Source organism: Aureobasidium melanogenum, assembly GCF_000721775.1.
Source record: "Aureobasidium melanogenum CBS 110374 unplaced genomic scaffold scaffold_1, whole genome shotgun sequence".
Taxonomy (NCBI): Eukaryota; Fungi; Ascomycota; class Dothideomycetes; order Dothideales; family Saccotheciaceae; genus Aureobasidium; species Aureobasidium melanogenum.
In genome coordinates, this window is record NW_024470053.1 from 1,492,511 (window position 1) to 1,519,308 (window position 26,798).

Here is a 26,798-nt window from a genome sequence, read left to right on the forward strand (position 1 = left end):
CATTCTTGTCTTCTGATTCCCAGTCATACAACTCTGAACCTGCACAAAATGTCGACCTCTAAGCCATTGGGACCTTTCAAGCTCGTCACGGTCAACACAGCACCTGAGCGTGCTTACAGGTTGATTGGCCGTGTCGTCGAGAACGTCAAGGACAAGTACACGATCATCCACGCTGGAAACGCAGATAGTAGGTTACAATGAAAGATTATAGTAGAGGCATTGGCTGATGCATGACAAAGACCAGGAACAAGTTCGCGAAGTCGTTACCAGATGCCAGCCCGACGTACTGGTGTGTCAATCCGAATACAGCCACAATATGGCATCAAGACACTGACAAGATGTGTATAGTTCACAGCATCTATGTGGACACCTGAGGAAGCCAAGAGCATTCACGCCGAAGCCAAGGAAATCATGGGCCCGCAATTGAAGACATTCGCTCTGCCTCAGGGACTTCAGGTGTCAAAAGGCCCTGACGCTGTAGTAGAGTTCATCGAGGAGAACTTGCCTGGTCTGCTCGAGGGCTAGACAAGAGAGGACAAGATATACCAATGCACATTTTCCATGTTTTTCGATGAGGATGCATCAAAGAAGTTGATCGAGAAAACAAAGTCGAGCGTAAGCAAGACCAACGTCATGGTTTGCTCAGACTGGGCCCCACATAGCTACTACAGCGTACAGCGGTAGAGATTCAATGATAGGGCTACGCGTCTCACATGGATGTAGGTGGTAACAGACGGCTGTGAATTTGCAGAATTGAAATAGGCCGAGATTAAGTGCATCGACAGGCAAGTGGACGCGGTCGAGATGGCGGACTTGTCTTTGAATTCCAAAAAGATGGTTTCTTTGGGCATGTGATTGGGCGCGCGACGGGAGCGTCGGGATGACGGCATGGCGATCATCCAGATCCGGGGCGCTCTCTGCAGGCGGCGTGAGCTTGTTTTATGGAGTTCCCTTCTGGAAGCACTCAAAAGACCGTTGACGATGATGGCGTTGATAATGATGATGCTGAGGCCCAATTGACTTCTTGCTCGTCCTTGACCGCGTCTTTCCAATCCTCCATCACCACCCCTGCACACCCCACACCACACCCTAAACAACTGCTACTCCCTCAGCCTCCCCACCGCAATCTCCCGACCATCGCAACCATGGCCGACCTGCACAAAGCTCTCGAGCAGCTGGGCCCAATCGACTGGGCCGATGTGCCACAAGACATAGGCCCGTTCATGAAGAACCTGTTCGAGAACGGCGAACTCATCTGCAACTCAGTCCCGCCTCCTCCTGGCGGCAAGGCCTACGATGCATCCGAACCTACCCAGCCCAAGCCTGACACGGCAAAGTCGTCCAAAGACGTCGTCAACTCAGACGCCCGCCCTGTCGATCCCCACCCCGAGCAGGCCGCCCTACAGAAGTCATGGGGAAAGCCCATGAAGTTGAACGCCAAAGACAACCCTCTGGGAATCTCAGTCTACAAGATGGCAGGCAAGGACAGACACGGCGCCTGGTTCGCTCGTAGGCAGGTCCTCGAGGGTGTTTCCATCACAAAGATGCGCAAGGCTATGCAACGCGAGTTCGCTGAGTCTTTGGCCCAATCCGGTGGCCCCGGTGCTGGCAACGTCCGTGGTATTGGCGGCGACCGCAGACTAGACAAGAAAGAAGTCGAAAACGTGGGCAAGATGGAGGCTCTCCAGCTCAGCGCCCAATTCCCTGGCCCCACAACTCCTAGAGAATTCATCACTCTGCTCTTGACCTCAGAGAATGCCCTGTCCGACAAGACTAGCCAGGACAAGCACCCCATTCCACGGCACTTCATGGTCATCTCCAAACCACTCACACACCCCGATACTCCTGACCGTGAAGGTTACGTCAAGGGTTCCTACGAGTCCGTCGAATTGATTCGCGAAATCCCTCTGAATCCCGTGCCCGAAAATGAGGACGAGTCAAATGATGACAAGCACGAGCTCAACCCTGTCGAATGGATCATGATCACACGCAGTGACCCCGGCGGTGGCATCCCTCGCTTTATGGTCGAGCGAGGCACTCCAGGATCCATCGCATCTGATGTCTCCAAATTCCTCGATTGGGCATGTGCCAAAGACGAGATCCCTGATCCTGATGAGGATGAGGAGCTGCAGCAGAAAGCCCAGCAAGAGCAGACTGAAAAGAAGGGCCCACCTCCAACTCCTCAGCAAAATTCGCAAGCACAACAACCTGCACAGCAGGCAGGTGGCCTCCTCGCCTCTATCGCAGGTGCCGTTGAAGCAGGCATTGAAACCTATGCTCCAGCACCCATCGCTAATTACACCCACAACTACATGCATCCAGAGGATGACACCTCAGACTCATCATCGTCTTCGGACTCATCAGATGCCGATTCATTCGCATCTGCTCAAGACCACCACCACCATGATGTAGGCGACCACCCTGCACAACATCCCGCACATGACAGCGCAGCTGTAGCCGCCTCATCAACTTCAATAGGCGGCGCCTCAACAGCCTCATCAAGAGAGTTGCCACTGGGAAGCTCTCACCACGACAAGGAGCTACGCAAGATCGACAAAGACCGCGCAAAGATTGAAGCAAAAATCCACAAGAAGCAAGATGCCGAAGCCGTCAAGCTCGCCAGCCACAAAGAAAAAGACCCCGAAGACATTGCCAAATACCAAGAAAAGTACGACGCCGCAATGGCAAAGCTATCCGAGAAGCGCGAAAAGGAACTCAACAAGCTCGAGCAAAAGCGCGAAAAGGAAATTTCAAAAGCACAGAAGAAGAGAAGTGAAAAGTTGAACAGAGACGAGGCCAGTAGAGTTGCCAGGGAGAGAGATGACTTTAGAGATCAGGTTGACATGCTGAAGCGCGAGAATGGTATGCTTAGAGAGCAGATGGCTGACCTGCAGCGTGAAAACGCCATCCTCGTTGATAAGGTCAACAAAGTTGCTGGAGTTGGTGCGCTCAAGGAGGTCCAGGCCGAAGCGCAGCATCATTGATTGTAACAAGTGCATCCACTTACGAGGTTCGAGGATTTCTCAGCATTAATATCATCTTTCTCTTTTTGTTCATCTCTGGGGGGGTTTCCCTTCTTTTGTTTGTTTTTGGCAGGCGATGTTTGTGTACCATTCGCGTTCTCTTGTCTCTTAGTACTGTATAACAGGGCGGGGGAGGGCGTATCGATGTTTCTTTCTTCTTGACAAGAATAGATCTCGAGAAGCAGACGACAACATGCGAACTTAGAGAGATTCTTGATACAATCGGCAGCAACGAATGACTTACAATATCAGATCTTCCAGCAGTTCCTGAAATCATCGTGAGTGCCTTCAAAGCTGAAGAATGAACACATTAGTGTCTTTAGACGTCACGAAGAGCAGTCTGGGTATGGTAGATGTGTATGATTCTGATATATTCGCTAAGCGGCAGTTTTTCTCATGTGCTGATTGCTGACCACTGTACACTCCTTGATCCTACAATGTTTCAGTGTACAAAGACGCATTTCCTCCACCACTTGTAGATGTACAACTCCAAAAGATCCAACCCATTCATATATACAATCGTGTTCTGTCAATCGTTCTAGTTATTCTCCGTATTGTTATTCCCGTTATCTTCAAATCCATGCTCTGGCATCAACAATCCAGGATGTGCACCTCCAAAGTCTGGGAACAGGGAATTGACATCGAATCCGCCGACAGAGTCTGCAGCAAACAAACCGCCTGCATCGTCGCCGAGTCCTCCCGCGCCGACAGAAGGTGGATCGACGTTGAAGGGCATGAACCAAGCAGAGCTTTGATCATGCCAGGTATTGTTGCTGTTCATGCCAAAATCAAAGGCGTTGAGGTCGATGGAGAAAGGATTGGCAGGGTTGGAGGAAGGGTCGAGAGATTGGTAGTGAGACATGGAGGCGTCGAGGTTGAGCATGTTGCCATACTGCTGTTGATCTGATTGCTGCTGTTGTTGTTGCATCATGGCCAGCTCGGCAGGGAAATTGGTGTTGTTCTGAGGGTTCAAGACGCCGAAGTTTGTATTTAGGGGCCCGCCTGCCATCTGCGAGACCGTGGCTGCTGAATGTTGTTGTTGATGTTGCGCTTGGCTCTGCTGCTGATTTGAGAAGCCCGATGAGTTAAGTGCGGCTGATGCAGACGTTCCTGCCGCTGTGGTAGCTGTCGCTTTTGGTTGAGCGTCTGCTTTCCCACGCTTCTTCCTCGGCGCCTTCTGTTTTGTCGTTTTATTTGCAGGACTCAACTTTGAGAAAAACTCTTCGACACTTTGCAAATCATTCTTCTGGCCCATGACCGCGTCGGAGCCTGGCTCTTTCTTAACATCTGCAGTAACGGGTTCCTCATAGTCTGTGCCGCTAACACCATGAGGATATCGGTCGAACCAATCGCCATATTGAAAGATCGTGTCCAGCGGCTTCTGGTTATTACCAGCTTGTGCACCTCGGAAAGCAGCGTCTGCATGTCTGCGGTATAAGTCTTTAAGATTTTCCGTGACAAAATGGAACATTCCCCAATGTTTCTTCATCCGCGTCAGGTACTTGATGTTCGTCGCCAAGTTTTGTTTAGAAGACGCTTCTAGTGCTGGATTCTTCGAGAATACGCCATAGATATGGACGGTACTCGAGAAAAAGGCACAATATCCGGCAAAAGGTGCAACCACTCTATGATCCATAGCTTCGTTGATCAAGACTGATATCTGATTAGCCGCATCCAGGGCGGCCCTCCCACTTTCAGTGATGAACGCCTGTGGAGTATCCCTAACGCTTGCTGACTTTGATCCTGGCGACGGCAGCGCAAAGCGGTTTGTGAAGCAGATGATCTGGTTGCAAATCAAGTGCATGAAGATGAATTGGTTGGCAATTTTCTCGCTTGCATGAGTTTCGAGATTCTCTTGTGACCAAGTTAGCGTAGATGGAAGTCCAGTTTGCCATTCACGGACAGCTTCCTTTATGGCATGGAACTCTGATTTGGTAGACCACATCGGTTCCTTGTCTCTTTCCCTTCCTCCTAGATTCATATAGCGAATCACGCGACCCCAAATGGCTACCAATCGGATCATGTATGCAGCTACGCCCATGTTCTCAGTTGCTGAAAGCGCATGTGGTCCGGGCTTCTCGTTATTTTCAGGAACTGGTCCCTCGAGTACTTCCGTTGTGCCAGGAATCTCAAATTGGAAAAAGTGTTCCTTAACTGGTAGTTGAGCTTGGATGTACTGGTCGTTGACAAACAGTGGTCGTTCGGTTCCAGATGAGTTGAAACGGTCCATCTAAGCATGTCAGTTGCTAATTCAGTAAGTTACGGTTGTTGCGATGTCTTGTTACCATGAAACAGGCCCACATCGTACGCCTCCTGATCTCCCTGTCAGTGAACGTGAGTTCTGCATTGTTCTCTGTAGCGCGAGTTGAAGTATCGTGGTCCAGGTCTTTGTGCAATTGTAGGGCGTACGCCATTCGTTGCGCCATACCACCAAGCATCCAACTTCGACCACCCTGGCACGTTCCAAATTCATGAAGACCAAGTATGAGGTAGACTATGAGGATTGTGATGTTTGGCGAATCGTATCTCTTCAAGGCGATCTCCCTCGCCGCGCTGGCCCAGCTCTCGCCTCGCAAGAAAGCAGGTTCCGTTTTGACGTCGGGATGTGATGAGAAGCGAGCAGAGATGGCGCACACAGCCAGAATGAGCACCGGCGGTACTTGTCCAACTTCAAGTTTTCGCATGAAGCTTGGTTTGTGCAGTAGGTGATAGCTTTGACCGTAGACATAGTCGAAATACACTTCAGCCAGATGGATCTGCAACTCGTGAGAGGGCAATTGGTCGGCTCCTTCCTGGAGTAATCGACGTTCGTCCTGCTCTTGAGGGCCTATTTTCAATCGAGCTTCTGCGCTAATACCAGACTTTGATTTTGACCAATCGTTGATGTCGTCGCCAAAAGCTGTGTCAGCAGCTCTCTTCTTCTCGTTCTTTGAGGGCAAGCCTGGAATAGCAGGCTTGACGACAGCTCTACCGATGGTTCCTATCCGACCTTGGTCCTCTTTAGGCACTATTTTTATGACACGCTCTTCCATTCTCTTCAAGCGCTTATCCAGCATGGCCATGTAATCAGTCCTTGGAGCAGCCTTCCTGGTAGTCACCTTGTAGACGCAAGGTATGCGAGACCGCAGACAATGCTTGCAAGCCGGCTTCTCGCCTGAACAACGGATCTTTTTGCGTCTGCAAGCGATGCAAGCCAGGGGAAGTCGCTTGCGCTCCTTGCCTGCTTTGGTCTTGAGCTCTGCCCATGCTGGTGTCGGGTCGTTTTTGTCTTTCTGATCGTCTTGAATCGGCTGTCCAGTTGAGGGGTTTGTCGGAGGACCTACGGATCCTGGATCCTGGCCACTCACGGGACTGGTCGCATCAGAGTCGGCGATGCTGCCAGGGTGCAATTGGGTGGGTAGCGGGCCTGAGCTTCCGATGCTCATGCGATGGTGGAAATGGGCGGAAGACGGCGACTGACCATCACCAAGTTCGGGAATGGTGAAATGAAAGGGAGCATTGTGCATCTGAGGAGATATGATATGGCCAGGGTCGAAGGGAGCGTTGAAGGAGGTCAGGTTGGCCTCGAGGTCAGGAAAAGAATTTCCTGGCGTGTCGAAGGACGGCGACGTGTTTGGCGACATGGACATGATTTGAGAGAGCTATAACGGCCCATGTGGGGCCCTTTGTAGTGCTGCTGCGAGAGAGACGTGAACCAGCGACGATGTCTGTTGCCTCAGAGTGGATTGCGATTGGCACGCCCGTCTCTGCGTGCGGCGCGCCCGAGGTCTCAGCAACCAGAGCGCTCGCCGCGTCGAAGACCAACAGCAATCGTACGTTGGTAAGCAAAAGCAATCCGATAGAGCCCCGCTTGGACGTGGAGATGGCCGCGCTTGCTTATAAATGATCCTCCTACAAGCGACGATGAGACGTACAGCGATTTTGTCGCAACACCAGGGCGTCGCACCAAAAGATTACTTTAATAGAAATCACTCATTTAGTGGATTCAGGGCAAGGAAAGAAACAAGCTTGCCTGTTCAACTGCCTTTACATGTTGCCGTTGTCGGGCATCTTTGGTGCGAAGACTAGACTGGACGTTGTTAAGGTTTCCTCCGATGTCTCCGGATGTGGAGCAAAGTGGAGCGTGCCGATTTCTTACTAAGTCTGTTCGAGTGCAAGACATCTTTGCTGCCATAGTGCGCTTCTAACTGGCCAGATGCACTGAATATACTGCTATGTCGATCATCAAGATAGCATCCTGTGCGGCCTCGGAGATGTAGGACCCAACCCCCTTTGCTCAAAAGCAACTGCCTTGAACGTCATCTTGAAGTATTGTATCACTCCCCGCATCCGGAGTCAACCTCCACCAAGCATCCACGTGCCCATGCTGCTTACTGCTTACTCTATCCATCCCCTTGGTGCCTGTCAAGCCTATAACAGCACTTATATGCATCAAGTACCACATGATTGGTCAACAACTTATTCGGATGACTCCCGATTTTGTATTGTTCTTGTATCATCTTCCTCTCCTTTTCATTATGCTTTCTATGCTGGTTCTGACCAATCCACCTGTTCTGTTGTGGCTGGATTGCCTGCTTGTGCATAGCTCACCTTTAATCTCAAGCGCAACTTTTGAGGAGGAGGCTGTAATATCATGTTAGCGCGCGCTTGGTCTGCAATATGTCTGCCGTGACTTACTCCTTGGACACTGATGATACGCATTTGCTGTGTTGCCTCTTCTCCACCTTCCAACTCACTCGAGCTGATGCCTTGCAACTGCAGCTTCTGGCTCTTGGGCACAGCAGCTTGCAAACCAAGGTCCGTCAATCGCTCAAAGTTGCCTGTGTTTCTAAATCGGGCCATCACTTGCACTGCAGTCGCGTTTCTCTGAATTTGGAACGTGACCAAGAGCCCGTTCTTGTCGAAAGCTGTATGGACTGGCGGTCCTTGCGTCTGCGGTGGCGGAGATGTCATTCCACCGAACAAGTCGGCGCTTTGAGCCTGTTGTTGTGGTGGTGGTTGCGGCGTCGCTGTGGTCGATGGTGTGTCGAATAGGTCCATAATTGAGCTCATGTTACCAGCAGGGGTAGGCGATGTGGTTGTAGGAGGTTGAGAAGGTATTGACACAGATTGACCGCCATCCAATATGTCGGCAAGTAGATCTGCATTGTGTTGTGATCCGTTGATGGTTGAGCTCATGTCAACAACAGGCATGGTCGAGTCACCACCCATAAGGTCTAGAAGCATGTCCTGCTCAGTGACTTGACTAGGCTTCTTCATCTTGGGAACCTTGGAGTGTCGTTTCTTCGTAGCCTCACCCAACACTCTCTGTTCTTCGCGGATCTCTGGCGGTGGCATGCGCTCTAGAACGCCCCGACGTACTTGATCGTATGCAAACAAGTGACCATACTCGACTGCACGCTGTTGGATTTCCACATCGAGGTTGGTGTTGTTGCTTTCCAAGAGCCTTCGCAATCTCTCGATCTGAGCCGGTTCCGTGAGACGAGTAGTAAGTTTCATGGCAGAGGTTATTATGTACTCCTTGACGATTTGGCCGGCGTAGCTGCTGTTGAGGATACTCGTAAAAAGGTCGACGATGTCGCTCTGCTTGACTTCTTTGACAAGCTCTTCTTCTTCATATTGCCCGCCACGCAGAAGAGCATCTCCGTACTCGCCAATTACCCAAGCACCTGCCAGGCTGAGTCCTTCTTGGGAGATATCATCCTTGAGAGTGGCATACAGCTTCTGAGCTGCATATGTTTGGAGTTCAGGAGTCGTTGCGATAAGTCGGACGAAAGAAGACAGGATTTGCTCTTTGACATAATTACCAGCCAGCTTGAGAACTCTCAGCATGGTGTCTATGTGCCACCTCTTGTTAGGTGCGAATCTGTCTGCCGCGATACCGATCTGAGAGGTCATGATCGGCTTGAATTCAGCGTCTGCGACCTCGAGGAAAGACAAAAGTTCGCGGATCAAGACTCTGACATTATCTGCGTTGATCAAAGTGAAACTTAGATCCAGAGCTCTTCTGCGGATACTGATATCAGGGTCGCGTAGACAGTCGAGGATAGTGTTGCGATGTCGCTGCACTGCGTTTGGCTCCACAGCAACGACCTTTATCAAAGTGTTGAGGGCGACGTAGCGGATGTTGTTGTCCTTATTGGTCAAGAATTTGCCTAGAATGTTGACACCGAGAACACGGAGACCCGAGTCGGCTTCAATATCCAGGATTGTCAAGACTGCTTCGTAGAGAATGGAGTTTCCTACGTTCTTAGAAGAGTCGGTGTTGGTAGCTACTTGGGCGAGGATATCGTTAATCTGTTCGCTTGTATGGGCATCGCCGCGACCCAATGCTCGCAACAGTCGGAGGATCTTGACTTGTAAGAAAGGATCGGTAATTCCAGTGACGTCGTGTTCGGGAGCATATCCAGAGCTGGAAAGACTCTTGAGGATCTTAACCAGAGTAGGAACAAGTGGTCTGAACATCTCGACTACGCCCTGCTCTCCGCCTTCTTCCTCATCTGCCTCACACAGGCTCACAAGCAGAGTCATTCCGCACAAAAGAACGCCGTGGTTGCGATCGGTCAGGAGTTGCTTGGCCTTCTCGAAGAAATGCTCTTGTAAATCAGGGACTTTATGGCAGATTCTCATGGCGCAAAGGGCTGCTTTTCGTCGGATGTATGGGTTGGAGCTAGAGAGGATAGTTTCGATATCTGGGAACAGATCGCGCGACATTTCGACCGAGGCGATGTTGCCGAGAGTGCAGAGGGCAAGACCGACGATGTACTGGTTGGAGTGCTTGAGGTCACTATGTAAATGTAAGCAAGGATGCAGCGACTAGGCAGTAGAGGATGATCAAATACTTGGACAGGGAGTTTGTGACGAGGGTGAGAACTTCTTGGTTCTCATCGAGCAGCAGCATGGTGCCTAAGTAACCCAGACGCTTGTCGGCAAAGCGAGGGGAAGCCAGCAGCTTGAGACATTCTATCTGACCGAAGTGGGTACGCTCGCCCAGAGTAAAGAGATAGAGGAGCTTTGCGACATTGTTGCGCCTGGGAGGGTGTGGTTAGCGAGGGGTAGGCGGATGGTGGGTGATCGAGGCAACGGGATGCAGGTACCTGACGTTTGAGTTGTGGCTCTCTTCGCGAAAGCTGGCTCTGATGGCAGCACTCTCTTTCTGGACGACGGCCCTCTCGTCAGCGATCGTCTTGGCCGCTCTGACGTTGCGGATGAATTGTTTGACTGCAGGCGGGTCAGTATGGGGTTGTTGATGGCAGCTGTCATTGACGCTTACGAGAACTCATGGCGACGATGCCCTTGAACTCCAGAGAGGAGTGCAGAATCAAGTCAGTCGTCAACAGAAATTAAGCCAGGTCGAGTCGGGCAGATGGTAGGCCGGAGGATCAGGGAGATGGTCTCGACTCTGGACTTTGTTGTGCACGCATGCGTCGTCGCTGTCACTCTCCTTAGGCTTCTAAGGTTCGATCAGATTAGATAACCCCTGCGCGCTGGAGCTCCTCTCCGCTGCTCTCCACTAATTTCTTTTCCTCAAATAAGCATCTCGCCGACCTTGTGCATAACATGCTCAAACACACGATGAATCATTTTTAATGACTATACACCTCCCTTGATCAGAACTAAACAGTCTCCTTCTGCTGTACAAGCGACCGGACGTTGAAGATGCTGTAATCGTATTCTATAGTATTCTTGAGGTCCGCGGGTAGCCGTTGCTACATCACAAGGCCAAATTATGCTACGTCACTATGGATCTTCCAATTCTCGAATTCCATATGTCCATCCTCCCGGCACTTCCTAGCCTCTTAGCTACCTATTCTTTTGAATGAGCACATATCACTCTTTACCTCTGTATCTGGTCGCGTCCTCGCAAGCAACAGCGTTTAGTTCTTTGCATCTTTCCAGCTTGGTCTTGTGTGCTTGGACTCTAAAGTAGCAGAAAGCCATTCTGCAACCACGCGACTCCTGACAACATTACACGACAGCTGACCTGCATATCGACACTTGCCAGTCATGGCGACCACAACTGGTAGCGACTCCAACGGCATAACCATACAACAGCCAAAACCGCGCCATCCCAATTCACAGTCATTGAGTGCGCTCCGCGAAGACGCTACTGCCGCCGCTTCACCAGCTCCTTCTAGGTACGCCAGAACTTTCATCGCTGTTCTCCCTTCTCGACGAATCACCTGACTCGTTCCAGTGCTCCAAGTACACCGGGGCCGAGTACTCCTACCAATGCTCCGCCCTCGGTCAAAGCAACCGCCTCAGCTCGTAAGCAAGTCCGCGCAGAGCAAAAGAGAGCCTTCCCGAGGATTCAATATGCCCCTCGTGTCAGTCACTTCGACCCACGCTCCGAATACTCCAACTTTAGGGGCTTCTTTGTCCTCTTTTGGATAGCCTTGACCATCATGGTTCTTACCACCATGCTGCGCAACATGAAAGAGACGGGCTATCCCTTGAGCATGCGCCAATGGGGTCTGTTCACAAAGAACATATACGAGATGGCCATAGTAGACTTGGTCATGGTTGCTAGCACTGGCATAAGTCTGCCCTTGAACAAGCTGTTCAAGAACAGCAAGGGTGCGCTTCAGTGGAAGCACCAAGGCATGAACGTACAAATTGTTTTCCAGGCCTTTTGGTTGTTGCTATGGGTCACATGGCCTTTTGTGCGCGACTGGACATGGACCGCCCAGGTCTTCTTCACTCTGCATCTTCTTGTCATGTTTATGAAGATGCACTCGTATGCCTTTTACAATGGTCATCTCGCCAACACACTACAACGTCTGTCCGCGCTCGACAATCCCGCTTCGAATGCCTCGACCGCTGCTGCAGTCAAGTACCCCTCCTCGCAGACTCCGATCGATGATATCAACGACGAATTGAAGGAGGAAGAGAACACACAGGCGGATTCTCTGACACAGTTGCGTGAAGACTTGGCCATGGAACTGGTTTCTCCATTTGGTCGTCTCACTTACCCTCAGAACCTCACGGTTGCTAACTACTTCGATTTCTTACTCTGTCCGACACTATGCTACGAACTTGAGTATCCCCGTACGGCCTCGCGTTCCTATCTTGAGATTTTCTATAAGACCTTAGCGGTCGGAGGCATCATATTCTTGCTTACCATCACCTCCGAGGAGTTCATCATTCCTGTGCTCGACGAGTCTGCCGAGCGTTTGAAACATCAGCGCGACTGGCATGAGGGCAGTCTAATATTTGCAGAGACTGTCAGCAGATTGCTCTTCCCATTCATGGTTGCTTTCTTGTTGGTCTTTCTTGTCATCTTCGAGTATCTCCTCGGTGCCTTTGCAGAAATTACTTGTAAGTCTAGAGCTTTCTACTGCGGTGGCATGGAGCATTTCCTAACATCTCTTAGGCTTCGCCGACCGACAATTCTATTCGGACTGGTGGAACAGTCTCGATTGGCTCGAGTTCTCACGCGAGTGGAACATCCCAGTCCATCATTTCTTCCGCCGCCACGTTTACTCAGCATCTCGCAAGACAATGTCTCGTCCAGTGGCTACTTTCATAACCTTCCTGGTCTCCAGTATAGCACACGAGCTCGTCATGGGTTGCATCACCCGCAAATTCCGCGGGTACGGCTTCGTAGCCATGATGTTGCAAATGCCAATAGTTTTGGTCCAGCGTTCTAGGTGGATTCGGACCAGAACCGTACTCAACAATTGCTTATTCTGGTGTTCGATGATTCTCGGTTTGAGCATGGTAAGTCTCATCGTCTCATTCCCAAGCTCTCGATGATTGCTGACTTCCACGGTAGATGTGCGCATTGTATGTTTTGTTGTAGACATGGTCGGAGATAGTTCCCAATTCTCTGAGGACTCGAATCAGACACACTCCACTCTCTTCCACAGTTTGACAGCTCAGTTCTGGCGAGGTTTGACAATCCCGTCATGAACAATGTAGTAGACAATCGTGCTGTCGTCGTCCACTGTAGCCAGCACAACCCTCTTCTTAGTCCTCCACTTGTTTGTTTGCTGCTCTTCCTCTTCTTGATCCTCGTCGTCATCCTCATTTGATGGAGGCATAATGCCAACCTTCTCAAACACCTCTGCAAAGCGTCTGAGGGTCCATTTTTCGCGCAAGTGACTTGGCAACACCCACTCGCGCTCTGCCTTGACCTCACCCAGTCCAGTCTTGCCTTGCGCCTTTTGGGTTTGCAGCAGCGCAATCTGCTCGTCTGGGTGGATGTACAGTCGTTGTGGTGGCATACCACTGACCATAGGCCGCGGCAGAGGAGTTGAGTCGATAGGAGAGGTATTGTGGATCCGCAAGTCGGTCCATAAATGCTGATGCTCGAGGTTGTGGGCAATCTGGACGGCGAGGTTGGTCAGGTGCTGTGGGTGCGAGGATGCGGAGGAGGTGGATGTGAGGAGGGTTTGGAGAGCTGAGGGCTCGGGCTCGTTTGTTGTACTAGCGTCGGCGGTCATCTTGTCTATTCTACAAGGTTGTTTTCGCTACGTCCTCTGGTGACGGGCAGGCGATGATGACTTGAGGTTCATGCGCGGAAAATTGTTCTCGAACTGCTGCAGGGCAATTTCTGTTGGCCAAAGCTTCACGCGGGGTCTTTGTTGACGATGATGGAATCAAGAGGTGCTCAAGCAAGGATGTCTGATCATAAAAGTGGATTGAGTGTATGGACATCATCTTCTTTTCGTATCGCATGGTAGACGTGTTGAGTCCTCTTGCGAGAATCTCAAAATAAAACAAACCCTCAATAACGCCTTGTTACATCGCATCTGTGCTCCCAGCCTTTCCATGCTATGCCTTTGGGTATCGATTGAAACAGATCATGAACTGACCGAGCGAGAGAATAATCAAACCCAATGGAGAACGCCAGTTTCTTGCTAGGCCTTTTTCTTCTAGGCCTTTATTCTCTTCAACTTCCTCTTCCTCTTCAGCTTGTCATCGGTTCACCGACTATGTCGCAGCCTCCACCTTCTTTGCAACTCTTCTGCCCTTCTCTTTGCTTCAATTCGGTTCTTGTTCTGCATCTCGGCTTGACTCTGCTCGTAGTCGGGTAACTCGTCTGCTGGTGGTGGCTCGTCGCCATAGTCGTGGGCTTGCCAGGCGTATGGTTCCGCCTCGAGTCGTTCTTGCCATACGCCTGGCCCTTGACGAGTGGACACAGGACTCCGAGGCTGCGGCTGCCTAATTGGCAGATGAGGCGTCGAGTGTGAAGGTATAGGGTTCCTTGCAGAGAAGTTGTTGGTGTATGAGGTATGCGCTCGTGTGTATGGTGGCCGTTGTTGCGACTGCGAATACTCGGGTCGCGATTCTTGTTGTTGGTCGCGCCATGACGGCATGTTTCCGAATGAGCGGTGTACAGGCGAGTCTGGGGTGAAGCCAGAGGTTGCTGCTGCAAACAGCGTCAAATCCAGATCGTTTGAGAAGTCGTTCTCACTACAGCGTCTGTCGACCGATTCATCATGGCCGACTTGAGTCGTTTGTTCCTCGCGCTCCAGATCTTGGAAGTTTGGTTGACTGATACATCGTGGTTCGGGGTGTTGGATTGGTGCTACCCTGCCTTGGTACTCTGCGAACGAAGGAACTGAGTTCTGAGAATGTATTTGAGGTCTAATGTGACGAAGTTGTGGGTGATATTGTGTCATGGGTGGTTGATGGTATGGTTGTGATGAGTATCCAGGTACGTCGTCTTGATATTGTGATGTGTTCCTATAGTAGCGATCTTCTAGATTTGTCTCTGTCCAGCGATCATGCGGCAGAGACCAGTCTGTATTGGGATCCATTTGTGACCATGAATCCGCAGCTACGTCACAGTATGGATGGTGATGTTTCGCGTAGCATGTCCAGTATGGAGAAGGTTGTTGGGTTTGACTTCGTTGCATGAGTGTGATGCATACAATGCGATGCTGATCGGTAAGCTAGTACAATTTCCGAGTCGATCAAATGCCCTGGTGTTGGTATGTGGAGGCGGAGTGCAGGATCTAAAAAGCCACAGGAAGCAGTGTAAGCCAACCTTGCATCTTAGATAAGGTGACCAGGTAAGCAAGCAACAAGGAAAAGGCAAATTGACATGACCAACTAGCTCGTCGACGGTGGGCTTGTGGTTTTTAAGAATACGAAACAAGCCGTGCACACCGCAAACGTACGAGGCGCTAGAGCCAAAAAGTCATGAAAATACGGATTTGATTGAAGGAATCGAGACCAGTAGTTCCTGATGTTACGAGACGAATAGGGCGTGAAGAGCAGCGCCAACGATTTCTGCAAGCTTCTGGCCTGTCAGTCAGCAAAGAGCCGTTCCAAGTACCTGACTCTGCGTGTATGTCGTAAGAGGAGACAGCCAAGTGGATGTAGACAAGAATAGACGACTTTTTTGTCAAAGGTCGGCCTTGACTTTCTGTCCAACCAAAGTCAAACACAGTAGAAAATATGTCATCGAAGGAACACCTTGTCTCTGAACAGGCAGGCGCTTCGGCAGATACGGCAAGCCTGCTCGGTCGAGTTCCGTATGGTATGCACTGGGCGAGAACCTTCAGGCTTCGCTTCTGAATGCGGCCGATTGACGAAGTGCGGATGAGCTGTGATCTAAATTTATCTCTTTGCTTGGCACATCGTATGTAGATCGGCCCAAATCCACATCCGGAGCCGCAAGCAAAACGGCCAGTCAATATTGTAGAAGAGGAATCGGCCAAAGCAATAGCTGACTCTTGTTTTGCTGCTAATTAAACCTTCGTGCTCGTGTCATGGCAGTATTTAGCGACCCAGAGCCTTGGTGCAGCTTATATCCTGCCGGGTCTCGCTCTTCATCGACGGTCTCCCTCAGTTGAACTCCTCTACTTGGAACTCAACCCAATCTCATTAGCCAAGACATGTCTCGAGAAGCTGCAATGCCAATACCCTTCTCCAATACTCTTTGAAATGTGTTTGCTCTAGCTATATAAAAATAGGGCAGAACCCGGGTCAGTGCGTTGATAGCACGAAATACGGAGGATTGAGAGCATAGTGACCCTGGCTATATTTTACTTTCCATTCCACCACGACTGACAACGAGGTTCTTATCCTTTCCTTCCTCTCTCACTTTGTGCGAAGCACGCCTGATTGCCTTCGAATCTTCGAATTTGATATTATATCACAGAAAATGAAAAAATTGAAAAAAATCCAGTTCTTCCATGGTATTTTTCACGGCGAAGTAACAAATTATATGTTCATGGTGCTATCGATCGACGACGATATTGTTTTTCCTGCGTGTTCATGGCGTTTTGCACCTGTCAGAAATATCTTTTCCATGGATTACGGCATTGAGAGTCTCAAAGCTCGAAGACATGACCACAAGACACAGCCTGTGATCAGCAGGCAAGGGCGAGGAACAAAGGTACAGCATGCAATCAGTATACAAGTTTCCCAAGGTCTCCATGCTTCTAATATCTGGACATCTTTCAATCTCGAGCCGAGCCATCGAAGGTCAAGTTCAACCATGTACGGCAGATGGAGCCACAGGACGGTTAACATAGCTAATTCCGGGGGACGCTTGAAGCAAGACACATGCTATGCCTAGAACTCATATCTCGTGAAGCGACCGCTGTTGGAACGATCCAAATGTGCACCGATATTCGAACAGACGATTCTGACAATCAACCGGTATAGATGACTATCAGTACAATACGATTGACCTTGTTGACATGCCAACGCGACAGCGAGGTAATTCCATCAATCACGGATGATGTAGCGCCCCTTTCAGACCCCAGACTAGACATGGGCGAAAGACGGTCCCTTGGACAGTTTTGAGACTTGCGCAGCTCTTCAGAGATCTGATCTACCAGCTCGATACCTCTGGAAAGGTGTTGAACGCAACTGATACAACTTGTCTTTCTTGGTGGGCACTGGTGGTTGCGCTGGAGAAGGTTTCCACAGAAGAAGCGTTGTTGAACGCCTCTCGGGCAACCCAAATGTGGAGAACGGTGCACGGTGCCCATTCGTCAGTTTGGCTGGGGTTGCTGGTTGACGGGCCAAAGGCTCGAGCCAAAAGCAAGCAGCCGTCTCTGCGATGAAGTCCTAGAGTAGGGTCGCGTGCCTTGAGGACAGCATATTGTTCACTATATCCGAGTGAGTAACCAAGGTGGTCGAGGTCAACAGAAGCTGTGACCGCCAGATGTGGAGCATCGAATCTGGGGACACGAGCGTGCAATTCTTTCATGTGAAGGCGTATCTAGAGCGCAAGATTGCAGCTATATACACGCTCAAGCCTCAAGCCTCAAGATAGTGAATGCAGAATGTGAATTGATACATAGGGAGACTTGTGAGTGTGGTATACATCTATCTCAGAGCTGATGAATGCGGACGGATGAATTGATGCTTGTTTTGCTTGCTGCAGCTGAAGATAAGCGTAGATCATCAGCTTCTGGAATACATCGTCTAATGCAGTCTTGAGCAAGGGTCGTGGAACTGCTTATTCGAGTCCAGAATCAGATCTAGGGGGTCAAAAGTGAAACCGCTTAGAGAAGGGAAAAAGCAATAACAATTAAGTGAAATCATGGTGTTGAGGAATCGACTCTTCCAGGTGAAGGCAAGAAGTTGTTGAAGCCGGGGGAAGGTGCGTGAATTTCCCGAGCTCCTTCCGATTCGTGCCGCTTAGTGCGCTAAAAATTCTTAGCCGGCCCCCTTCTTATTTGAAGCTGCGTCTGCCATCCAACTTCTTCCCTTTCTCCATCCTCTCCTCTCTTTTTGTTTTATTTCCATTCAAAAAGACATCAAAATGGCCGCTAACCAGGCTGACAAGAGCGTCTTCGGCATGCCCGTAAGTCACACCGTCAAGCTGTCGCTCGTCGGGCGAATTTGTTGAGCTTGCGCACTTCACACCTTGCGAACGAAAATCCTCGATAGATCGATGCATCCAGCTCCAAACTCCCCGAGCTTGGAGCTATCAATGCATTGACCTGATTTCGATGAATTGTCGCGAGTGCGCTCTCGTCGAATTTACGCTGTGCGCAGCGACAAGCTTATCTGTCCTTCTTGAGAAGCTCACTAACGATCACTCCAGGGCTTCGTTGTCGACTTCTTGATGGGTGGTGTTTCCGCCGCCGTCTCGAAGACCGCTGCTGCCCCCATTGAGCGTATCAAGCTCCTCATCCAGAACCAGGATGAGATGCTTAAGGCTGGCCGTCTCTCCCACAAGTACAACGGTATTGCCGACTGCTTCAGACGTACCACCGCCGATGAGGGTATCGTCTCCCTCTGGCGTGGTAACACTGCCAACGTCATCCGTTACTTCCCCACCCAGGCCTTGAACTTCGCTTTCCGCGACACCTACAAGTCCATGTTCTCCTACAAGAAGGAGCGTGACGGTTACGCCAAGTGGATGATGGGCAACCTTGCCTCCGGTGGTGTATGTTTAACCAATGTCATCTTTCTATCCCGACCACCGACTGACCTTCATCTAGGCTGCTGGTGCCACTTCCCTTGCCTTCGTCTACTCCCTCGACTACGCCCGTACCCGTCTTGCCAACGACGCCAAGTCCGCCAAGGGCTCTGGTGAGCGCCAGTTCAACGGTCTCGTCGATGTCTACAAGAAGACCCTTGCCTCTGACGGTATTGCCGGTCTCTACCGTGGTTTCATGCCCTCCGTCGCTGGTATCATTGTCTACCGTGGTCTCTACTTCGGTATGTACGACTCGCTCAAGCCCGTTCTCCTCGTCGGTTCCCTCGAGGGCAACTTCCTCGCCTCTTTCCTCCTCGGTTGGTCCGTCACCACTGGTGCTGGTATCGCTTCCTACCCTCTTGACACTATCCGTCGTCGTATGATGATGACCTCCGGTGAGGCCGTCAAGTACAACGGTACCCTCGACGCTGCCCGCAAGATCGTCGCCGCTGAGGGTGTCAAGTCTCTCTTCAAGGGTGCTGGTGCCAACATCCTCCGTGGTGTTGCTGGTGCCGGTGTCCTGTCCATCTACGACCAGGTCCAGCTCATCCTCTTCGGCAAGAAGTTCAAGGGTGGTTCCGGTTAAATGCTCTCTTCGTCAATCAATCAGAGCGAAGTATAGGGGATGAGGAACGAACGATGTATTACCTGTCTGCCGCTGGAAGACAGCTCCATCTCAAAAGCGGCTTAATCGGCCTGGTTATGAGAAGGGGAGTTTGGGAAATGATGGTTTCTGGGGCGGTTTCGAATATACCAGCCTGTTCTCGTCTTTCCTCATGTATCACAAATAAATTTCAGGCGTTTTCTTTTGATCATGACCTTTGTTCCATTGATCTCTACTTGCAAGTGATTTCTGTATGGCCAAATAGCTGTCTCGAGATTGTCCCCTGTGCAGCAAATACTCTATTTGAACACATAGCGACGTTCAGCATGGACAAGCATAGAGTCAGCACCCTGCCTGCCAATCTGCAATGACTACTTTAGATGTTCAGTTGTGCTGCAATTGGTTCGTTGAAGTCATCAATGGAGCTGCCCCATGTGCTGCCAGCTGGCATGTTAGAATGCAGCAATACAGCTGGCAAAGGAGGTAGGTAGGTATGATGGACGTCACACGTCACATGACTTGCTTCACAAAGGGACGACAATAGAAGGCGTAGTCATAGGTAGACATCCATTGACTACAAGTATTTGTACCGCTATCACTGAATCATAACACACTCACAAGCTAGACAATCATGCCACCAATTCCGATCTACGCTGATGCGCCCATCTCGGCAGCAGCCAAAGCAGATGGTATAACTCCTCAGACAGCACCCACTCCAACTCGCACGACCGATCTGCCAGCAACCACGACTACCACGAGTAACAGCAACTATCCCGCCGCTCAACCTGGTGCTGCGGCTGGTCCTGCACCTACCGGCAGCGTCTCGAGACCACCCCCACCACCACCAACTAGCACCATCCCTACGAACCCTCAAACCAATGGACCACCAGCTCCCCAGCCCGGAGCCGTGCCTATGCCATCTTCAACATTCGCTCAGTCCAACGGCTACGACTCCAACAGTCCAGCTGCTCCAAGAGCACAACCCTTGCCACACCAACTCAACATTCCACCACCTCCCACAACCGGCCAAGCCACCCATAGCACAGCTACTGCAGCATCACCAACCTCACCTACCCGTCGTCCCGTAACCCTGCCAATGGGCCTGGTATCGCCAACAATGCACAGCCGACCCCAAAGCATCTCTTCACACCCACCAGGCTACCAACAAAACCCATACGCCGCAGAAATGACCTCTGCCCAGCGAGCCAGCCTCGAAGCCTCGGAGCAAGCAGAAAGAGGTCGCAGATCCGGTCGCAACTCCATTAGTGAATGGATTAATGGCGAGGGTGATAACTTTGGCAGTCCGACCACTGGTTCGAGCGTGTATGACACTGTCTCGGGCTATGCTTCCAAGTTGGGCCAATGGGCTGGCAAGGCCAATGAGTTTGCCAGCAAGAAGCTTGGATAGTCTCGCGATCATCTTGTTGAGGCTGCCACTTCAGGGCTTGGAGATGGCGAGGCGATCAATCGGGATTACATTGGGGTTGTTTTGGAATGCGTTTGTAATGGGTTGGCTGGGTTGATGGAGTAAAACATGCATTATGACTTTTCACGTTCGCTTATGTCAGAGTACGACGATACAAAGTGTGTTATAGACACCAAACGCAATGCACGATCATTCAAATTACTGCCTTTATCACTTGAAACATATCAAAACAGCTTGATTGTCATGGGACATACCCTAGAACGTTTCTATACGCAGACCTGACTCTTTTTACGGAGTGTTGTGCACTCCTACAACTTCAATGTGACAATAGTCAGTAATTTCACAAGTGCAGGTCTTCCTAGATACAGTCCTTCAGGTCATTCTACCGAAGCAGAAAGGGTCATAGGCATCATTGGATAGTTTGTTCAGATTTCGAAGCAATGTTCTAGAAAATGTCCCAAATGTTATGCGTGAGCAGAAGCTATCTCGTGTATTGTCCATTTAGTCTCCCAGGGAACAGAAAGATCTAGTAAACACCTGGCAAGATCTTCCATCTGACAATGGCGCAGTAGCGGTTCCAGTCGTTGCCATACTTAGCACGGCAATGAGCGTCATCTCTGCGCTCGCGGTGAATGAGCAGGACAGCAAAGTAGAGCATGTAAAAGTAAGTAATAGGTGTACCCCAGCCAGCCATCTCGCCGTTGGGTCCCTGGCTGATAATCTTGTCACCAGTGAGAGCAGCAGTGTGCACGACATAACCAGAGAGCCAGGTAGGAAGACAGTAGGCCCATGACATGACCCAATCGCCGAGGTAGTTGATGTGACGGGCAGTTCCCCACCAGCCAGAGGTCAAAAGGCGGGTTCCACGGGCAGTTTCGATGTACTCGAGATGCTTCACATCGGGGTGGTTAGGGTTGGTTCTGAACTTGTTCTTCTCGCCGTTGCTGGAGCGGAAGATGTAGTAGCCTGTGAGCTGAACGGCCATGATGAAGGCAACCTTGGCCCAGCCGAGGTGAACGGCGTGGATCGAGAGGTAGCGAGCTTGAATGCTGTAGATGAAAGGAACCCAGACGAGGTCGCCAAAGGCAAGCATGCAGCCAAAGCCATCGGTAGTAATGTCCATGGTAGTCATGATGGCGGGCTCGTTCCACAGGGCATCGAGGACGTACCAGGCCTGAGTGCCGACAACAATGTACATGGAATCAGTCACAGTGCCGTAGGTGCCGTACTGTCGAGCAGCAAAGGCCAAGTCAAGCAGGATCCAGCCGAGAAGACCAGGTCTCAACTCCATGAAAGCCTTGATGTCGACTTCGCCAAAGATGGGGATTTGTACACGAGGGTTAAGCTCTCTCCCAATGAACCAATCGTAAATCATGTTGCCAGTGGCGCCTCCCTGGGCGAGCTCGCGGTTGTTGGGGTCCTTGGGCTTGACGGAGAAGGAGCGAACGTAGCAGAAGGTTGCAAGGAAGTAGCTGATGAGGATGTTTGTGGTCAGGAGCTGGACGTAGTTGTCGTTGATGAAGGTCCAGACAGGGAAGTTGGCGCCCTGGAGGAAGGTGCCAGCAGCGGCGATGGCGAGGATGAACATGGCCGAGGCGAAGGCATTAAAGCGGTAGGTCAATCGGCCACCAGAGACCAAGACAGTGCCTTGAACTTCATGAGCGGGCAGGAAGGCTTGAAGGGCAAGACTGAGAGTGTAGTAGCCAAGGGTTGCGACAAGTGATTGGGTGTTGAGGAGACCAGCGACGCCAGGCCAGCCAACTTCTTGCTTGAGTGTGTCGAGTGTGACGGTGGACGGAGCGGTCAATGATGGTGGAGGACATCCAGAAACATCGTTGCAAAGGAAGGCGAATAGGTAACAGACGAGGGGCAGGCCGAACGAGATACCAATGGCGCCCAGACTGGTGAAGGTGTTAGCGTTTTCCTTCAGGAGAATTGACGAGAGAACTTACGGGCCGCCAAACTCGTAGCCGTGAGCTTGAGCTTTTGCAGCCATTGATAGGTGAAGATTGTGGGGCGGAAAGGTGAGAAGGAGGAATGGTGGAAGGTCAAAACATCAAGATAGAGATTGGACAATGACACGGGCTCGATTGAATTTAATGACAATGACATGGTACGATTTCCTTAGGGCCATCGATCAGCCAGCCCTCGGCAGATTGATCCGAACCCCAGAAATGATGGGCGTGTCTCGATCTAAAATCCGGGTCCCGGCCGGCGGCTGGATGATGCCTGGGCGTGGCTTGTCGAGGTACGCATCCTTTAAGCCCTGTACAACTGTGTTGCAGTTCAAGATCATATTTTTACGCACACTCGACAGCTGATACCCGACCATGCATTCATCCATCTGGTACCATCTGCTGGCATACAGTCTGCCACTCACACTCGGTGCCGCTGCTTCCGACGACTCCAAGGCGAAGAAGGAGAACCACGTTCCCTGTACCATCCGCTCCCCAACATCTGGCGCCTTCTTCGACCTCAACCCCATACACGTCCTTCTGCCCGAGGACCCCAAGAAAGCGAGTAAAGATGCCCGAAACGAGTCTTGGTCTGCGCGTGGCTACGACTATGGCGCCAACTTTACTCTCAACTTCTGCGGTCCAGTAGTCGAGAATCTGACCAATGTCGTTGGTGTTGATGAGGCGAGGTGGCAGAATGTCAGCGCTTTCTACATGTTGGACGGAAAGACATACAGCATAGGGTAATTTGCTTTCCCCAGGATCATTATGTTACAGGCCGCTAACTGCTTCTCAATAGCCAACAAAGCTCCGAGCCCATCTTCCGTGGCCGCAAACTCGTCCTGAATTATACCGATGGTTCGCCATGCCCGGACCCTCCCACATCCTCCCTCAGCCCACGAGGAATTATCGGCGACGACGATGATGACGATGACCGAGATGACAAGGACCGCAAACACAAAGACGATGGAGACGACAAGGGGAGCAGAAAGGGAGGCAGCAAGGAGCCCTCGACCCACCTGACCCGTCGCAAGAACACAATCATCTCTCTGCTCTGCAACACAGACCCTCTGGCTCCCCTCAACACCGTTTCCTTTGTTGCCTCTCCCGATAGCTGCACCTATATCTTCGAGGCCCGCTCCTCGGCAGCCTGTGGAGGTATCGAGGTTGCTAAGCAGCAACTCGGTCCCAGCGGCGTTTTCGGTGTCATCGCCTTGATTGCCGTCATAGTATACGTTGTCGGTGGTTGCGTATACCAGCGCACCGTCATGCACCAAAGAGGCTGGAGGCAGTTGCCAAACTACTCGCTCTGGGCCGGTATTGCTAGTTTCGTCTCGGTAAGCTTCCAACTCATTTACCTGTCGTGATATAGCCATAACTGATGATTACTTGACAGGACATGTTCATCATTCTCTTCTCCTCATGCGCACGCTTCTTGCCAGGACGCAAGGGCTACAGCCGAGTAGGCAACAACTTCAACGGCTCCAGCGCCGGAAGACGCGGTCGTTCAAACTCGGACGACGAGAACAGATTGATCGACCAACTCGACGAGGAATGGGAAGACTAGACATGTTCTCGTCTCCTTACGGCTCCTTGACCCTTTGTAGCATTCTTTTTCTGTTGCCCTTCCACCTCTAAGCTGTCTCAAGAGACGACTCAAAATGAATACGATGATGGCGTTTTCACCTTTCTTGTTTCTGGTTTGGGTTCTTTTGGATAGAGACGAAATCTTTTGAAATGAAATGAAATGATCCGACATCATCATCTGAGTGTCTATATGTTCCTATTTGTGCGTACCCATGGTTTTCAGAAAGCTGATTGCAAAGCATTGCCGGAACTCGTGTGTGTCCTCAAAGATTCGATGAATTGTGGTTTATATAGCCTGGATATTAAAATGAGAGTACTCGCTGTTTCTGCAGGGGGGAATTTGTGCAATGAATCAAGGAAAACCCTTCTTAAAAGCAAAGATAACGCGCTCGTGAAGATGAAATGGAGGAAGATGTTCAGCGCCGTCCCAATGCAAACGAAATCAGTAACAACAAAAAGAGAGATGACAACAAACAGAGATCTCGGATGAAGTCAACCGACAGGATTCTCAAAAAGACTGCAATGAATTAGTATGCGATAGCAAACCCAAGCCGAATCACTTGTTTGCCTAATGCCTGCCTCTCTTTTCTCGCAATGTCGGAAACTTTTTGTATGCTTTCTTTTCTTTAGTCTGACCAATCCCATACTCTTTTGAGGAACGCAGCCATGTTGACTCGCTTGGATTTGATCTCCAACATCCATGGATGTTCCAGCATCCGCCAGGGTGTTGCACGTCGGTTGGGCTCTTTTTCCAGACTACATCGTCCTGAGTCAGCTCGATTTGCACATGTAGAACAGAAATCATAAACTTACCAGCACTCGATGAAGTATTTGAAGTTCTCGCTCCATCGGATGTCCTGTCCGTCAGGGGTATCGATCTCGTCTTTGAGCTTCGGAATAGGCTGGGAGACGATGTAGGTCAGGAGATCGATAAGTCCGGCTCTAGGTTGCATCTCCTCCTCCGTTCCGTCAGCTGGGAAGGGAAATCTGTGCTGCGCTACCTCAAGTAGGGTAACACCCAGACTCCACACATCGGAAGTAATCGTGTAGCTTTGACCAGTAATACGTTCCGGTGCCATGTAATATGATGTTCCGATGAATGTGTTTGCGTCACCTTTGGTGCCGAATTCTCCAGATACACCAAAGTCACAAAGTTTGACCTCACCAGATCGGGTGAGCAGGATATTAGACGGCTTGATGTCGCGGTGAATGATGCGGTGACTGTGCAGATAGGTGAGTCCATTGAGCACACCCTCAGCCACTTTACCCAAGACCTTTTCGCCTGTGCGACCTCCCAATTTCTTGACTTCGCGGTAGACCGAGTCCAGAGAACCACCTTCGCAGTATTCCATAGAGATACCGATGGTGCCGTGGGTTTCGTCGATGAAAGCGCCATAGTAGCGGCAGATGTGCGAAGAGGCACAGTTTTTGTTGAATGAGAGCTCGCGTACAATCTGTTTCTTGACGTCCGGATTAGGGTCTGTCGTGATGATCTGTGCAAGTGGTCAGCTGTCTGTACATCATTTTGCAACCAACATGCTAACCTTTAGTGCGAAAACTGTCTTTCCACCTTTGAGTATACACCTGTTGACAGCACCTCCTGCACCTTCACCCAGGCTCCCGAGCTCGACAATCCTGTTCTCCCTAGCAGCCACTTTCCAGCCAGCATCGTCCAAATCCTCAACATCGAGCGCTCTTCCTTTTTCCAAGCTCAGCTTCTCCAGATCTGGTAATAGTGCTCCCTGCATGCTGCCATCTCTTTCCATAGCAGCACCACCAAGTCCGCCAGCGGACGATGCCGAATATAACGAGCCAGCAGCAGAAAGAGGATCTTGGGAGTTGGATTGCCCGCCAATCAGTCCGGCCAGTGAAGCCGAGTAAGAGGAAGCGGTGGTAGAGGTAGAATAGTTATTGCTCGCACCATTGCTGTTGGATCTCGAACGAGCACTATCATCACTGCTGCCACAGCCCTGACCGGTCGAGAGCCCAGTGACTTGAAGTGGAGGCAGTTTTCCTCTTGTAGCCCGAGCAGTTTCTTGAGGGATTCCATGACTTCCCATGGGTGTAGCCAGACTCAGCTTTGGAGGCGCCTGGCGAGGCGGTATTTGTAGAGGCGGTACGGCGTGTGAGTTGCTAGTGGGGTTGAGGGGTCTAGCATTGGGCGAAGGTGGTATGGCCAGGCCGAGCTTAGGTGTGCGTGAGACGCTCGTGTTCCTACTGCCGGGGATGGGCGGTCTCAGGAGTGGTGCTGGCGAGGCCATGTCGACCGAATCGACGGGCGGTCGCAAGACACCCGACGAGGACGACGGAGGCGTAGACGGAGGATCTTGGTGGTCGGCCACGACGGGCAGGTAACGCTGATTGGGCTATGAGGAAGTTTCCTAGGTTGCAGAGAGGATGGTGGAAGTGACGCGCGGCGGGGGGTTCTGAAGTAACGAAGCCCGGACGAGGTATTGAGCGGCTTGTTGTATGTTCACAATGACAACCGAGGACGTGTAGATTCCAGAGGAGTGTTTCGACTTGACCAGCGGATCGAGTCAGTTCAATTCAAGACTTGGCAGGTACTCAAGGATGGAAGCTACGACATGGGGGCCCCGAAGCCAACGCATCATCCTGCCGCCGAGGGACGACTTACTAGATGTTTACAAGGTCTACTACCTTCTCTCCAACAGTGGCTGTAGGCAAACGCAAGACAAATCTAAAGATGAACTGAGCAAAAGAGGTTTCAATAACTCGCTGACCGGTCTCTCGTCAATATAGAGGCGCAGACCTGGTGTGCAGCCAATCCCATCTTTTACCGCCGGCCACT

The 26,798-nt window shown here is 50.9% G+C and overlaps 12 protein-coding genes across 12 annotated transcripts; 6 read left to right on the top strand and 6 right to left on the bottom strand.

The window, feature by feature from the left end:
* Nucleotides 1-48: 48 nt before the first annotated feature.
* On the top strand, nt 49-525 carry M437DRAFT_80192 (uncharacterized protein; the record flags this gene model as incomplete). Its single annotated transcript, XM_041027304.1, has 3 exons — nt 49-187; nt 240-289; nt 349-525. The coding sequence occupies 3 exons, from the start codon at nt 49-51 to the stop codon at nt 523-525; spliced, it is 366 nt and encodes a 121-aa protein (XP_040884571.1).
* Nucleotides 526-1,145: 620 nt separating this feature from the next.
* On the top strand, nt 1,146-2,984 carry M437DRAFT_38423 (uncharacterized protein; the record flags this gene model as incomplete). The annotated part of the gene is made up of 1 exon (XM_041019833.1): nt 1,146-2,984. The coding sequence occupies one exon, from the start codon at nt 1,146-1,148 to the stop codon at nt 2,982-2,984; it is 1,839 nt and encodes a 612-aa protein (XP_040884572.1).
* A 1,237-nt stretch (nt 2,985-4,221) lies between these two features.
* M437DRAFT_37930 (uncharacterized protein) lies at nt 4,222-6,448 on the bottom strand (the record flags this gene model as incomplete). The annotated part of the gene is made up of 2 exons (XM_041019742.1): nt 4,222-5,253; nt 5,309-6,448. Coding segments are annotated over 2 exons (2,172 nt in total), but the record flags the coding sequence as incomplete, so codon positions are not given.
* A 1,099-nt stretch (nt 6,449-7,547) lies between these two features.
* Nucleotides 7,548-10,306, bottom strand: M437DRAFT_61948 (Adaptor protein complex AP-1 gamma subunit; the record flags this gene model as incomplete). Its single annotated transcript, XM_041024004.1, has 5 exons — nt 7,548-7,646; nt 7,701-9,810; nt 9,866-10,054; nt 10,121-10,244; nt 10,297-10,306. The coding sequence occupies 5 exons, from the start codon at nt 10,304-10,306 to the stop codon at nt 7,548-7,550; spliced, it is 2,532 nt and encodes an 843-aa protein (XP_040884574.1).
* A 724-nt stretch (nt 10,307-11,030) lies between these two features.
* Nucleotides 11,031-12,825, top strand: M437DRAFT_80196 (uncharacterized protein; the record flags this gene model as incomplete). Its single annotated transcript, XM_041027305.1, has 4 exons — nt 11,031-11,161; nt 11,221-12,341; nt 12,397-12,743; nt 12,799-12,825. 4 exons carry the CDS (start codon nt 11,031-11,033, stop codon nt 12,823-12,825), a joined length of 1,626 nt encoding a protein of 541 aa, XP_040884575.1.
* A 76-nt stretch (nt 12,826-12,901) lies between these two features.
* M437DRAFT_80197 (uncharacterized protein) lies at nt 12,902-13,468 on the bottom strand (the record flags this gene model as incomplete). The annotated part of the gene is made up of 1 exon (XM_041027306.1): nt 12,902-13,468. The coding sequence occupies one exon, from the start codon at nt 13,466-13,468 to the stop codon at nt 12,902-12,904; it is 567 nt and encodes a 188-aa protein (XP_040884576.1).
* A 483-nt stretch (nt 13,469-13,951) lies between these two features.
* On the bottom strand, nt 13,952-14,788 carry M437DRAFT_80198 (uncharacterized protein; the record flags this gene model as incomplete). The annotated part of the gene is made up of 1 exon (XM_041027307.1): nt 13,952-14,788. One exon carries the CDS (start codon nt 14,786-14,788, stop codon nt 13,952-13,954), a length of 837 nt encoding a protein of 278 aa, XP_040884577.1.
* Nucleotides 14,789-17,754: 2,966 nt separating this feature from the next.
* M437DRAFT_71364 (ADP,ATP carrier protein) lies at nt 17,755-19,003 on the top strand (the record flags this gene model as incomplete). The annotated part of the gene is made up of 3 exons (XM_041025661.1): nt 17,755-17,796; nt 18,040-18,384; nt 18,440-19,003. The coding sequence occupies 3 exons, from the start codon at nt 17,755-17,757 to the stop codon at nt 19,001-19,003; spliced, it is 951 nt and encodes a 316-aa protein (XP_040884578.1).
* A 649-nt stretch (nt 19,004-19,652) lies between these two features.
* Nucleotides 19,653-20,429, top strand: M437DRAFT_38389 (uncharacterized protein; the record flags this gene model as incomplete). Its single annotated transcript, XM_041019826.1, has 1 exon — nt 19,653-20,429. The coding sequence occupies one exon, from the start codon at nt 19,653-19,655 to the stop codon at nt 20,427-20,429; it is 777 nt and encodes a 258-aa protein (XP_040884579.1).
* A 544-nt stretch (nt 20,430-20,973) lies between these two features.
* Nucleotides 20,974-22,443, bottom strand: M437DRAFT_71366 (Delta(14)-sterol reductase-like protein; the record flags this gene model as incomplete). The annotated part of the gene is made up of 2 exons (XM_041025662.1): nt 20,974-22,348; nt 22,400-22,443. 2 exons carry the CDS (start codon nt 22,441-22,443, stop codon nt 20,974-20,976), a joined length of 1,419 nt encoding a protein of 472 aa, XP_040884580.1.
* Nucleotides 22,444-22,777: 334 nt separating this feature from the next.
* On the top strand, nt 22,778-23,969 carry M437DRAFT_38067 (mannose 6-phosphate receptor domain-containing protein; the record flags this gene model as incomplete). The annotated part of the gene is made up of 3 exons (XM_041019765.1): nt 22,778-23,145; nt 23,202-23,739; nt 23,799-23,969. 3 exons carry the CDS (start codon nt 22,778-22,780, stop codon nt 23,967-23,969), a joined length of 1,077 nt encoding a protein of 358 aa, XP_040884581.1.
* Nucleotides 23,970-24,615: 646 nt separating this feature from the next.
* On the bottom strand, nt 24,616-26,250 carry M437DRAFT_71368 (Pkinase-domain-containing protein; the record flags this gene model as incomplete). Its single annotated transcript, XM_041025663.1, has 3 exons — nt 24,616-24,745; nt 24,803-25,482; nt 25,534-26,250. 3 exons carry the CDS (start codon nt 26,248-26,250, stop codon nt 24,616-24,618), a joined length of 1,527 nt encoding a protein of 508 aa, XP_040884582.1.
* Nucleotides 26,251-26,798: the final 548 nt, after the last annotated feature.